This window comes from Anopheles nili, chromosome 3 (assembly GCF_943737925.1).
Source record: "Anopheles nili chromosome 3, idAnoNiliSN_F5_01, whole genome shotgun sequence".
In the NCBI taxonomy this organism is placed as follows: Eukaryota; Metazoa; Arthropoda; class Insecta; order Diptera; family Culicidae; genus Anopheles; species Anopheles nili.
Genome location: NC_071292.1, coordinates 75,539,227 through 75,554,560, shown reverse-complemented (window position 1 = coordinate 75,554,560; position 15,334 = coordinate 75,539,227). Strand labels below are relative to the sequence as shown.

The 15,334-nt window shown below is 41.4% G+C and overlaps 1 protein-coding gene across 1 annotated transcript; it reads right to left on the bottom strand.

Moving 5' to 3' along the window:
* Positions 1-5,912: 5,912 nt before the first annotated feature.
* Positions 5,913-12,690, bottom strand: LOC128723730 (uncharacterized). The gene is made up of 3 exons (XM_053817496.1): positions 12,618-12,690; positions 10,755-10,844; positions 5,913-6,909 (listed from the first exon to the last, which is right to left on the bottom strand). Exons 2-3 carry the CDS (start codon positions 10,796-10,798, stop codon positions 6,102-6,104), a joined length of 852 nt encoding a protein of 283 aa, XP_053673471.1. The 5' UTR covers positions 10,799-10,844; positions 12,618-12,690; the 3' UTR covers positions 5,913-6,101.
* Between the last annotated feature and the right edge of the window lie 2,644 nt (positions 12,691-15,334).

The window sequence follows — 15,334 nt, the reverse complement described above, 5'->3', positions numbered from 1 at the left end:
GGTCAAGGTGCCCTACCGATAATCGGTTTTGCTTTTGGAAAGACTTTCAAGACGATTTAGAATCAATTTGATTGAACTTTACAATAGCTGCATGAAACAGGTAAATATGTGCCAAACCAGTAAAGAAAAAGTGTAACATTCAATTTACTGTTAATATCGATCCTTTTGAAATATTTTGGGTATATACATATAATGTTTTGTATCAAAAGTTTATATATTAAAATTTACGGTTTTCGAAATCAGTACGGTTTACTAATATCGACATAACATTGAACTGGGATGAGAGATTTGAGACAAAAAAAAAGCAAACTGGCTCATGTACCGGAATGTAGGTTATCAATATTATCAGGTCAAATGCCACAGGAGAAACTGAAAACTATGCCACGTCAAATAATATAAACTTATGCTTTGCACGCGAACTGTTGAAAGCCCAAATAATGTAAAAATCTTAACTATACTCAAGTTTGCTAACCGAAAATGTTTTTTCACCCTCGCCAACGAATTGGGCCAGTGGACTGAACGAATCATGTTGATCGAAATGCATTTCAATCGTTACAGTTCGTCGGCTGAAATAATGATAATTGGTGTACGGTACAAGCTGCCCAATATCAAGCCCCCTAATTTTTTCTGGCCTGTGTCCTTGCACTCTGGGGTGTGGTCGAGAATAGCAGAACACTCCCGCAACTGGCACGTCAATCTTTCGTCGAGGTATTTTCCTAACGTCGTATCACGGCTTTGTCTCGACCGCTGGCAGATGCGCAACCAGCCACAGTGATTGAAACAGAAAGCAAGTCATGTAGAAAGCCGAGATAATTTTTTGCACCCTGGAACGGGGAAACACTACAATTTTCAGCCTCAACATTGGCGGATCTTTCGGGAACTTACCGGCCGCGAATAGGGTGGCCTATGACGAGAATGCCGTAGCCTGGCGGATGAGACTGCGGAGACGAGCCGGCATGCGTATCCCGTTCACACGGTTCCACGTTATTTTCAACCGGTCTCGGTCCGGGCTGGTCTTATTTTTGGCTCCCGAACAGCGTCCCTTGCCATTCCCTAGCCGGGTTCCTTTTAGGACTAAGTGGTCGAATTAGAGATCACGCTCGCGATGCTTTGTGTGCGAGGAAGAACAAGGCAGAGTGCGACAGTAAATGCGTGTTATTTTTCAAGATCGGAGGTAGCATCGAAGAGAAATGCCATGTGGATCTGTATGCGCAAGATCTGCTTGTGCTCTGTGTAAAACGTTAGCAGGATACGTTTTGTCGGCAACGTCATTGAGCCACCCAACGTCAGCTACATGGCTTCTCTTTTTCTCCACTGGCGGTGGTGCAGAGACGTCCCTTACCGAGACTGTAATCAATCATGATTGCGAAAGAAAAATGCTGCCCGAATCGAAATCCATGTTTTCGATAGTTTATGCTTTCGGGAGCTTTAGGTGAATTAAAAACGACAGATGATCGAATCAGTTCATATTATATACGTTTAACTAGTTGCTATAAAACGACTCAATTTTTGAATTTTAATGAAACAGTAACTTAATTTTGTGATAAGAAAATTTAACATAAAATATATATTTCGAAGGCATAATTATGTATTGTGGATAATTTTTTATTTTGCTGCTTATGAAACAAACTGCTCAGATCGGTAAGAAAAGTGTATCTGCTTTTCAACTTTTCTGATGCTGATTAGACATACCGATCGGCAACGCGAGCAACCTGGGGGTCAAAAAAGGGCGAACTGTGCACCCCTGGGGGGTGAACGTGTGCCCAAATAAAACCGAACCATCTGGTGTGGGATGAATAACAAGCAAAAAGTCCCCCAATCCAACACAGAATGCCTCGGGAGCATCTTCTTCGGATGCGATCTATGCCGAGTTTATCTTTGGCGCGTTAGCCAGCAGAAGGGTTTGCTTGGTCGCCCCGGTAGAGAGTCCGTTGACCGTGTTATTGTGGTGTGTGTTGGTGGCCTGTATCATACGTTTGGCACCAGAAATGGGACCCACCCCACCCGGATTTTGGCGTTCGATCAGAACCCGCGGCCATTGCCAAGGCAAGCCACACGCGGCCACGCGCTCTCTCGCGACGTTTGATATTTTTAAGCTTCGTCACCCACAGTGGTCGATATTCAACTGAGTATGATTTGGTGATAAAGGTAGCTAGTGTTTAATGAAGGCTTATGTATGTTTGATTTATGTTCAGTAATTAAGAAATATGTTATTTATTATTGAAGAAACAGGTGAATGGATTAATATATCGATCAAAAGAATATGTATTGACGCAAACTGTTTAATGGTTTGTTATACTTTTAAACAATTAATCATTCGTCTAGCACTACGAAATTCAATAAATGATCAATTGAAGAAAATAACTTATTAACCAAATCATAGCACTCTGAATCAAATTATATAAGTTATTAAAGGATATACGAAAATTCAGTCAAATAAGAAGTATTTAAAAAAATTGTATTAACACAGTTTAAATCAATATCAATAAAATTTGAGCATTGCATAGAAAAAAGGGTCTAGGACTTCAGCAAAGAAATTGTTCAATCAGTGTTTTTGGCAGCAAAAAAAACTATTCGAACATTACTGATTCAGTCTGAAAAATCAGGTATATATAATAACGAAACTTTTCCCGGACGTTTTAGCGTATCAACCACTGCTAATTCCGTCAGCATACCACAAAAGATCAATGCCACCACCCTGGGGATGACTTCTTTATGATCGATTTTAAATTTCGTCTCTGCCAACGACCAATTGTGCCTGATCGAGCGGATTCGAGACCCAAACGGACGACACAGGGTGGAGCCGCGGAACGGTACACGGTATGCTGTTTGTGTTACAGACAATGCCGTAATCTAAACAGCAACCGTGCACGCCCTCTCGCCTTGTTTCATCCCCTTCCAAGGGATGCGAACCGTGAGATAGGTTATATTTTTAGTACAAAACACACCCGCGTTTCTCGTCGATAAATCGGCTATGTACTGGGGTTGAAAAAATCTTTCCTCTTCCACCCGTTCAGAACATCCTACCAAGAACGTTGAATGAAAAATTTAATGGAAATTGCTTCGGGTTTCTTGCCCGTGGGCCAGTCCTCGTTCTCTCCACGCCTCACCAAACATTGTTTGCCTCGGAGGGTAATTTATCAATTCGGCATGTTGCGGTTTGCACTAGGGCGTGGGTGTCCAGGGTGGGTTCTTGTTTGCGAATCGTTCTTCACAACTCCCATGCCATCTGGTGGTGATGCAAGCCGGATTCCGAATAGAAACGACGGCGGCAAATCGCGTGGCAACGATCCATCATTTGTGGCATAAATGATCCATGGTAAGAGCAGCAGAAGCTGTTTACGATCCAGACATGGTACGGATTTGCGGAAGCAAACCATCCAATTGCATAAACGGCTACCAAACGAAGAATAATCTTATTGGCCAAGATTCAAGGAAGATCATTTACGGATCGGCCATCGAGCTATTGAAGATCACAAACTACATGCGGGTGTTGAAAAGGCACTGCCGACAAATCCAACCAGAGCCGTAGCATCGACATTCGGAAGCGTCGCTTTTTGGATGTTTTCCTTTTGTTCTATTTTATTCTCCTTCGCTCTGAACGATAAGCTTAAATTTAGAATCAATCGTAGGACCCAAACGTCAGTCAAATACACGCTTGGCGCACATCTAATCTGTAGGTGCCTCGTGCGGTACGTGATTGCATTGCCCAATCTTCAAAAAGGCAATGGCTGCAAGTTTCTCCCTCTCGCTGACAGACGTGTGTCGTTGATCGTTCGCAAGCGATTAGTACCGCAATCGGTAGCCAAATTAAGATCGAATGCAATTTCATAAGCGATTATACAAGGCATGCTTGCAGACCTGCCAGCAATTAGTTATTCCTGGCTGCAGTCTGTGCGATGGAGCAGCCTGGTACTTCACATTTCACCTAGTTTTAGTTTGCGAACTAGGCAACGATTTTTTACTTACGATCTTTACTTAAAGCACTCCAGAACACAGTCGCAAAAAATAGTTTGGAATAGATTTGAATTTCCAAACGTATGAGCAATATTCGTTTTAAATCTTATGAATTGTATTGTTGGTTGAAATGCTTTATTGTAAAACACAAAGTGACACGGTCCAGATAAGTCCAGAGGTCCAGTGTGTTTTTTTCAAACTTAAAAATTTCTTTTAAAATCAACCCAAGCTGAAGTCTGAAGCTGACTATACAGTTTTTCGTTTCCCCATGGTTGACTCTCACGGGTAAAACCCCATTTCGCAAATGTTTTTCCTCACCGTTTCTCTCTTGTGGACAACTGGCTTTCTTGCGAGCGCGGGACTCATGGTTCTGTTTCGACTGTTCCAAAATCGGGTGCGTGACCAAAAATAAACGAAATAATAATTAAACCGGCGCTGCAAAAGCACCACGCTCTTGAGTTTACAGCAACAGGGAAGTTAGTGATTCTCGTTTCTTGTCGGTATTTTCGTCTTCACGCGCATTACTTCTGTGTTTTCGTGCAGGAGAACAAGTAAAAAAAGCATACACACTCGCTCGTCTCCGGGAAGTCGATCCTTTTCCCGGTGACTGTGACCGTTCGTATATCTGGTTGTTAAAAATAGCTTTGAACCCAGCACAACGCTGCACCGAAAGTAGTGTCGCTAGCAGTGTGCGCCTATATCTCGTAAATGTCGCTGCATTTTCGGGCCAAGCTGGTGTGCTTTATTAGAGATTCAAATTTTCCTCACAGCTCAAGACAGCGACTTTCGGCTGTCCCTTGCGGTCGGTTGCATCCAAGCCGGTCGCACCAGCCATCAAATCTTAGCCGCCTGAGGTGAACCTGCGATGGAACCAAATGCACCGGTGCAGTCGACCGGCAGTCTACCACCTAAATATAAACATCGCAACACACTCGGGACACACGCGGCCAGGCCGCAGGCAGACGCTGTCACCCGTAATAAACGTCTTGACGTCCGTGATGTTGCCGGCGGCCGCTCACGGACGGATAGGATAGGATGCTCGGTGATCCACGAAAATCGTGCCCTGTTCACAGCGCAGTGCCGCGGGGCAGTGATTTATAAGGCGTTACTGAAATCTTTTTATAGACGCCACTAGCTGGCCGGCTAACCTCCAAAGCCTAGCGGTACGGTAGAGCTGATACGTGCCCAGCCAGCCACCGGGAATGGTGAGTCTCCGCTCGATTTCGAGTGCAGCTGCAGTCAAAAGCCTGGCGTAGGGCGATCGGACGCAACCCTTTGTGGTTGGCTGGCCGCACCGCCGTTCTCGATGGTTTCAAGTGCAATTTCGAACAAATCCAAGAGCCCATGTTTATGGTACATTGTTGCCAGGGTGACCGGAAGTGAGCAAGCTCGACTGGCACATCTGTTGCCAAGGGCAACGACGCCGATTCGGTTAGCCAGTATACCTAAATAGTGCAGGGGGTTATGGATGAGATTACTTGCAATTTCCACGGCTAAATTGAAACCTGTGTAAACAGCATCTTTACCTTATTTTTTGTGGATTTAATTTGGCACGTTTAATCCCAAATTGCATTAATCTCCTAACAACAAATTGTGTTAATTACTACGAATCCAAAGTTGAACAAACCAAAATGAATGGCTGGGAAATATTGGCAGTTCCGAAGCAGCTATTTCTGAAAAGTCTCGATCGTAACGATCCCTAGCAAAAGTGCAAATACTGTGCCCTGATTTGTACGTTATCTGTCAATGTATTCTTAATTCCTAAATTCCATACAGAAATATGAGGAAACCCAATTAATGCAAAAAATGGGCCATTAGGGAGCCGAGAATTCCAAACAGCTCATCCTGCAGAACAATCACGCTTACTGCTGAATGACATGTCCTTGGAAAACAAAAAAAACCATCTCTTATCGACACACGAAACTAAAAAAGTAAACAAAACCCGACAATTACGTTCAACGGAAACAAAAGCCAAATGCTTGAAATTATATTTCACGAACTAACCCCATCTACACGAGATTAATGAATATCGTGGGCCAAAAATGTAACAGGTGGAATAATTTAGCAGTTCAGCAGCGTTTTTCGCCTCGGCACAAGCGACACTCGTCTTTTCGTCCTGTCCGAATTTCGTGGACGTGATTCGGTTACCTGTCGGTGACAGCGGCGGTCGAGGGAGGACCGCCAGCACCTCGACCACCTTCGCCTTGCAGGAAGTCCATGGTCGAGTTCTTGAGATCCACCTTCGGCTTCTGGGCCGGCTTGTTGGCCGGTTTCTGCTGTTCGACAATGATGAAGCTGTCCTCGTTGTTGCTGGGCAGCGCTGGCTCACCGATTGGGGCTGCGCTCTTGGGGGTCGGGGCAGGTAGTTCCTTCTTTTCCTTTACCAATCTGGCCGGAGCGGGAGTCGGAGCAGAAGAAGCAGCTGGCGCTGGGACGGGTTCTTTGGGGAGAGTGACCACCGGGGGGCTTGGTGGTGCTGGTTCCACTGGTTTCGGAGTATCCTTTGACTTAACGTCCTCGACCGGGGGAGTCGGCTTGGGAAGGGATGGTGCGGGCTTGGTGGGTTCTGGAACCACTTTCGCGGGTTCGACGGGTTTCACCACGGGCGTCGGAACAATTGGAGCAGGAGCTTCGGGTGCTTTTACGACGGGAGTGGTCTTTGGAGGTTCTGGTTTAGAAATTAGTGTCGGTTTAACCGGCTCTACTACTGCGGGCTTCACCACAATCTGTGCCGGTTTCTGTTCAGGGGCGGGCTTAGATGGTTCTACGGTTGTGGGGTTTACCGACGGTTTCGGCCCAGTGACTGATTCATCAGATGGTTTTGTGTCTTTCATGTGGGGCTTCGCTGGCTCAGAGCTTTCCACTCCCGGCGACGCTGCTGGGAGCGCTTGGACGGAACGGCTTTTGCCAGTGAAAAACGCAAAAATCCTATCTAGGAACGGAATTCGTTTTCTAAATCGAAGAAAACATAAAAAAGAAAAACAAAACAATAAAAGAAATCATATTAAACAAAACGAAAGAATAGAAAACAAAAAGATATGCAAAAAGTGATATAATTTATGAAAGTATATACATTAAACACATAATAAGATAAAACGCGTCCTAATGCGTAAGATAACGCAACTATAAGTTTCAAAATCATCTATACTTGTTTTCCTCTACAGTGAGCCACAAAAAGCGCATAAAAATTAATGAAAATAAGAAACTATTAGCTAGGCTCCGAATTCATCCAAGCGAAGCGCATTTTATAATCGTGGTTAAAGTTTGTTAACCCATTTGCGTGATAGCAATTTCATCAGCTTCTATTGTGAGCTGGGCTGTTCAATATGTTTATATGGTAGGTTTTCTTTCACAAAATTCGCAAATCTTCCCTCGCTATGTTAATTCAATTGTCGTGTCTTGTGTATTGACAGTTTTTCTTGGCAACGTTCTTGAAAACCGCTCCGTTACGAGATTTGGCGAACATCTTAACTGTCTTAGCTCAAGCCTACAAACACGGTCATGCTATATATCTCGAGTGATAATCATCCAACTCATGACCAGTTGTTTGGCGCGCTATGCAAAGAAGGATTAGGCCTTCTTTGCCTTGCTTTATGTCCGAAAATGCGGCCCAAATGTGCAGTTTCGTTTACATCCGAGTGCACGGCATGACCCCACCGTATTTGTTCGACCGATAACATAGAACGTACGACTACCGCATGCTAGTGTACGTGCCGATTCCTGTCGGATACTTCCAGAACATCAATCCGGTTCAATCATATCGTGTTGAAAATACACCTGAACGGCTATTTACTGAAAACCTCATGGCTGTAAGCTCCCTACTCATATGTTCGTTCGTTCGTTATTCGATTGATAAACCACACCTTCGAACAGTTTGCGACATTGTAACGGGTTATCTGAAACCGAGGAAAGTTTATCGTCGGATGCACGCTATATTTTTAATTATTACAACTGTACTGATAACATGTGCCGTGGAGGGAGGCTGCATGTTAGTCATGCATCCTAAAAACACCGCTCTGGTAATTCAACCGGCAAGGTAGTTTTTGGCACATGTCACAGCTTCTGAAGCGTTTTTGTACAGAACAATAGAAAAAATATTACCAAAACAAGCTTCTGCTATTATTTTAAAACAGAACGCCAAAAGTACCAATGTTACTCAGCGACCAGTTGCGAAACATTGCATTACATGACCTAAATAACATCGGGATAGTTATGTATCATATAGCATGTACTATTAACCACTTAATTTGTAATAAAAATTAAACGCAAAGAAATCTGGCTCCGACTTGAAAGGTTTTGACAAAACATCGCATTTTCGATAGTCACATATGTTATATGGCCCTTGAATATCACTAACGCCTGTACCGCAGCACAATGAGACCAAATCCGCGACTGCTAACATGAATTGTGCATATTTTCCGCAACACTTGTTTGCGGGGTTCTATTACGCCTCCGTTACGTCATCTTTGGCTGACATTGAACTTGAGAAATGAACGAAAATAATGCGAATCGTTTGTGTCGCCTTGCGTTCTACTGCTCAGAGTGTTCGTATTTTTCTTCCTTTTTTCATTCGAAAGGTGTTGGTCGAGTTGTTTCGGAACGTAAGACAACCCCCGAAGGACGTCACCGGCTGGCTAAGGCTATTGGACTATGGGGAGAGTGAGCAAATAATTTCAACCGAGTACGATTGTTATTTTTTCTCCCATTAGCCACGCAATGGGATACAACATTGATCGGATGAGATCGCCGTTGTTCGTTTGTTTACGCTTCTGTGTTGGGCTAAAACAAACTTTCCACACCAAGGACAAGCAAAATGTAAAACAGACGAGGTTTAGGTCTTGTACAAAACAGGACCTTTGCAATTTATGCTATCACATCTTCTGCAGATGGAGCACAGGGTATCTCATTTAAGCAGTTGTGTATCACAGGTGAAATAAGTAACAACACGAGCTTCATGCTCTATCGCCAGGGCTATGGATGAAAAAGAAAAACGATCAGCTGAGCGCGACGGCGAGCTCCCAGATGACCGATCACTCAACGCTTCTGGCGTTTTCCATTATTTTTCCTTCCCGTTCCACGTAACACCTATCATTTTGCGCCATCTATCTAAGCTAAAAGTTACCTTGACATTCGTTTGCCGGGAAGTGGATGTCTTTTACTTTCCCCGTGCTCGCAATCTCCACGGTCAAAGAGATGTTTTTGAAAGAAGATAGTACGGCTTTGCTCCCTTCCATTCTTACATGCCTTTACCACCTACCAATCCGAAGATTTTTTTGAAATATTTATAAATAAATATCTTGACCGTCCTGCGGTTTTCAGCAAGACGATGCGAAATTTTCCGCAGCTTGGGACGCACGTCAGACACACCCGCATGCGACGCACAGCTTCCAATGCGTGTTATATAACAATTGTGGTTGGGAATTTCTCTTTTTAGAGGTTTGTATGCTTATTTTCCACTATTTTCTTCTTGCTCAGTCTTTCTAAGCATTATCACGTTTGATAATTTATATTTTTATGTATTTTTTCTCTTCATACACATGTGTCATTCGTAAAAAATGAGTCTAATCAAGTTAGATTATTTGAAATTTGACTGAAAAATAATTCAAAGATATTTGTTTTCAATTCTTAAGAATCAAACGATTTTACACGTAAGAGATAAATACATCAAAATTTTGTATCAAGTAGAATTTATTTACAACACTTTATTTAAATACTTTTGTATGTCACGTACCTATGGTATTTATAAAAATTCCGTGAAATAAACATAAATAAGCGAGAAAAATACTTTTGACATGACGTACATTCCGTTTGTTTGAGAGATTCTGAAACATCTAACAATCAACCAAATAGATATTAATAGAATACAGTATTATGTATCCAATTGCCGAATCAGTCTCACATTTGTATGCAGCGACATCTTGATATATTACCTTAATTGTTTTACTCTTTTTTGAACGATAAGATAGCATTTATTTGTATAAATCAATCGCAGTGATTTCACTATTCTTCTGAGGTTTAAACAGAAAGTTTGCTAGTACATATAGTACAAATTGTTATTAATATGTTTGCATTAATCTCCACTCTTATCGAGGAGATAAGAGCTCCTCTTGAGTGAATCTTGTTTACTGCCCACTCGAAAGTACAGCAAAGTGTTTAAAACCATCGATTCGAATGACACTAACCCTTAATAGCATCCTGTCATGTGTGTTGCATACTTTACGGGGCTTACAGACACCTGTTATCAAATCCTCATCTGAGCTTTGTGCACATGCATTTAAGCTTTATACTGAACGCAACAAGCTTTTGAATCATGTTTCTCTCTTGAATGCACAATCTCAGTACACTCTCTGTTTTAGCTCATGTAATTTGAGGCATTGCCAGTTGTTTCATCAACTTGAGACGGAAATTGATGAATCAGCTGCTGGTTAATCTTTCGACAAACAGAAGTGGCAAACGTCATCATAGAAGCGCCATCGCCGTGTCTTTCGATCTTGTGATAGAGTCCAACAGATAGAGTAAAACCTTTGCCAAGGCAAAGGTGACGACGAATCGAAGGCAGATCGATGTGAATATCCCCATGTGTACATTAGTAATTGTATCTATTTTAGGAAATCTCACTGACATTGTAGCGCCAAGTTGGGCTTATTCGCTGTGATATGCGTGCATTCTGCGTAATTTTTTATGAGTATGTAGCGCATGCAACGTATGCTGATCTAGGCTGCTGTTAAGCACATTTCATATTTCTTTTCTTACAGCTATTTGATATTGTTTCATATATTTTCAACGCAGTTACTTACCTTAGCTCGTCCATTGCCAACGAGAAGTACCACAGGGCAAACATGGTGGCTGTTAAAGGTATGAGAGCGTACTTCAAGAAAAACGACTTGCTGAAATGGAAAAGTATCGAAAGGCCGTTGATCAGTCAGATGGTGATGAATCCGTTATAAATTGCTTCGCAGGTATGACGCGAGGTGACAAAAATGCCACCGGCCCCAGCTCACAGCGTGTTGAATCAGCAATGCACGTGATTTGTTCATGGTGACGAAAGGCGATATTAGATGCAGTGTGCATCTATATCGATACGGAGGCTACAAACACAGCTTCTAAACTGTCTACATTTCTTAAGAGTATGTCGTACAGGGATATAAATTAGGTACATTTGTTCATTTATTCGCATAGTACAAATTCTTACGTAGTGTTTAAAGTACATTTTCACTTCACTTCAAATGTTATGCCAATCAATACTCTAACGTAGTTTAGAATAAATATAAATAATATATCGCACGCCACTTTTACAATATATATATATATATATATATATATATATATATATATATATATATATATATATATATATATATATATATATATATATATATATATATATATATATATATATATATATATATATATATATATATATATATATATATATATATATGCAAATTAACAATATAAAATATATGCAATTAAAGTTTAGAACTTCAATACATTCATAAGCAACCAAAGGTCAAGCTAAAAAAAGAGCAAATAACATGCTTCCATAATTGGACAAAGACGTCAACAAGTCTAGGCAAAGCGACAACCAGTATCCTTGAGCTTGAGCTTTATCGTCCATAATAAGCTCTTGCATGACAACGGCATGCTCTATTCCATGTAAATCCAGACTTCGTATCAAAAGGCGCCTTTATGTCTTACAAAAAAGTCTCAAAACGTCGTCAATAGGCGTACAGCCGATTGTATTAAAAAAATTTCATCCTGGAATAATTCTAGCATGGCCGTAAAAAAATCCTTGCGGTATCGTTTTTGTCCTGCATGACCTTTTGTCTCTACAATTGTAAATAGACACTGTTTTTAGGTGATGTTTGGTTTCATTTGTAGCAGAATTATATAAGGTCGCATGGAAGTGGGTGCTGGTGCGTGGATAAAGTCGAGAACTGGTTTTATTTGGCTTAAGCTTTCGGTTACGCTTGAAGAAACAAACCGGTGAATTCATCTAAAGTTTCTATGACCATTTCTACGGATTGAAAACACAACAGTATACAACGGTGAAGAAGATCGAACAGATTTTTGTTCCATAAAAAAATATACAAACAGTTTTGCCACTCGTCTGCCGTCATGATCTATTTTCGAGTGCAACGAAAAAAATAATGCGGCTCCCTCGCGCGGCGCCGTTGGGAAAACTGTGACACCGGAGAAAACCCCTTTCCCGTTCGAGCCACCAAACAAAAAGTGGGTCACTCTGTTGTAACTCTAGGGGGAAGTGAAAAGTTTAAAATTTATTTTCATATATCGAAATAATACGACTGGTCAACATTTCTCTGGCAAGTTATCGATTACGATTTTTTAGAAGCAACAGTTCAACTGAGTGCAGATAATGCTTCTGTTCGTTTTTTCACTCGCGAGCCAGAATACTATAAACGATGACGTAACTTTCAGGCGTAAGGGTTTTGTGTCCTCATGGAAGAATATTCGCAGATTTGTCTTACATGGAAATACTTGGGTTTTTGCAACCACCTAATTTATTTTTTGTATCACTATTTTTTGTCCTCAAAAAACTTTTTCTTTGCGAAAGAAATGCCTCCATAACCGAATTAGCTTTCTAGAGAAATAGATTCCTCCATAACCTGACTCACTTCCCTAGTGGCCTAGTTACTTACATTTCTTTTGCAAGAATTTTGATCACAGCTCTTTTTCCCTGCACTAATGCACGTAGTAACCCGAGATAAAAAAAAAACACACACTCACACTCCGCCCAGCCGCTATCTGTCAGTCTATCTCCGAACAGCTACACGAACGTCAAATTTTCGTGCCCGAATTTACGAATTAAAGCTCACAAGCTGTGCTCGTACGAATTGCACGGTGCTAGAAGTTTGCAATGGTCAGAAAGGGGTACCGATTTTTATGTGCAAAATTTCACGACTGCAGCACGCTAAAGATGACGGTGACTTAGAATTGTTTATGCCTGCGAGATACCTCTCAGTGTAGTACTAGCGCCAGCCAACTATGAGATAACATCGCTTAAGATACGGTCAACAACACGTTCATATTTTATGTATGCATATATTTTTATTAGCAACCTGTGATGCTAAGTTTTTATTATAAATGCTCTGAAAAAGGATGTCTAGTTCTCTTTTTGTATCCACTAAATACTAAATTAATTTTTACTTCAAATATTTGATGAATATATTTTGGATTTTGAATAGATAATCCACCCAATAAAATAACTAGTTCCGGAAAATGATTTCCATAAAATATGATTTTATTACTAAAACTGAACTATTCTCACTGTGCAGTATCGATGTTATTATACAGAGAGGAGAGCCACCGGAGAGAGAAACAGGAAAATGATCTAATCGAAGTGAACAATAGCCGGTCATACAAATACATTTGTCAACTTGCTTCAACTCGAGTTATCACGCTCTCTTCTTTTCCGGCTCTCTTTTGGTTGACTCTGAAGCTTCTGTTTGCACGACGATGTCGGAAAAATATACGCCATGGACCAGGCTACCAGCGCCAGGTAATCTATTTTGTTTAAAATATTATCATTTCAAGATATCGTCTCGCTTATCACGGTTTGAGCACCCTTTCATCCATTTGTTTCTGGTTGAAGAGTCTTCTCATCAAGATATCTCCCGCTCACTTGCTTGATTCCTCACGGCACTTTGCTAGACGCCCCAGTTGGAGAGCAAACGTGACTAATTCACCACGCACGAGGTATCGCCTGCACTTCGGAACAAGTAAAGAAAGAGAGCGGTAAAGAGCGATGAATTGAGGATTTCGAAATGCCACCGTTCCGCAATACTTGCTCAAGATGTGCACTGGAAGTAAGTCATAATGGCTACTCTGTCAAGCTCCTGTATTGAATTTTCCTTCATGCTTGAATTGATTGAGCATGCCGCTCTCAGTTAGCTATATTCATGTTTCCACTCACCATGGGCACTGAATTTCACCACTGACACTTCAACAGCTTCATGGGCTGCTTGTTTCTACCAAACACGTTGTGTTGAATCATACAAGCACATGGCTTAAACTACTATGGAGGCGCCTGGTAGTTAGTGATAACAGCAGGTCAATCGTATAGTGACACCATATGAAAGAATTAGTATCCATTCTGTTTAAGAACTTTTTTAAGAACTTCTCGTTATTCTCGTTATTTAATTTCGTTATTTAAGATAAGCGTTTGCAGAATTGTTAGTAGAAAACAAATGAAATTTTTAGGTACCAAATACGGCACCGTTAGATAACAAATTTTTAGATACCAAATACGGCACAAAATTAGACACCATTTGCAATATTAAGACGAGTAAAGAGGGAAATCCCAACGCCGCACGGAAGTCCCCACTTGTGCTTTGTTGCTTAAAATGCATACATTAGCACAACATAGCAGAAATCCCAAACAAAAGTAAATATCACAACAGCACATACGTGCAGAACTACGGTGATAGTATCTCATATCATGCATGTGTTGGACATTGTTCTGATCCGTAACATCGTTTATAATATGTTGACGACGAAGCAAATGGCACCCAAAAGGCGCACGCAACCATCGATATTATCCAAGGGCCGCAATTGGAAGCAGATCGTTACGTTTTTAACCATCTTGCGGAGCAAACACTCAATTGAGCATTAATTGAACGCTCGCTCAAAGGTCTTCCTGGAAGATGGACTGCAATGAAGCGAGTTCATTCATCGTCTACTGAATGCACAAGCGAGCGATACATGGGAGTCAGACGATGCGTCGGAGTTTCCCGCCAACTGTACGCGACGTCAAACAAAACCGATGAAAGTGCCACCGATTTGTGGTCATTTAATTGATTCATTAAATAGCGTCAATTCGTGTGGCTTCTTATGATTCATCCTAACCATCTACAGTAGGGCACGAACTGAAACGCTATAAAAGAGGAGCATGTGTGTAGTTGGTTATGTTTGTGTTCGCTAGTCGATCTTGGTGGCCTCCAGTCGTAAATAATGAACGCAGAATGGACGAAACGATGCTGATAAGAACACGGCTGCTACCGTCAGCTGCGTGATGTGAGACGAAGGCGAAGTTTCCATGCGCTGAGTTTACAGACATTTCATATGGTGCTGATGACTCTTCGTTTGCGGTTTAATTGTCGTTTTTGGCCCATTTGACAGCAATAACCCCTGGACGGGTAGTTTCACTTATGGCTTATGACTTTTGTTAGGACTACGTGATTTTTGTTAGAAATCACCTATTGAATGGTTGTGCTACATCGTCGGCAAATATTGATATTACCGGCACGAGCTAATTCGTTCATTCAATTGAACAAAGATACAATTTCAAAACATGTTTGAATAATAAACTCAATAAGACGATAAATATGTTTAGGAAATGTACGAGCAATGCAAAACG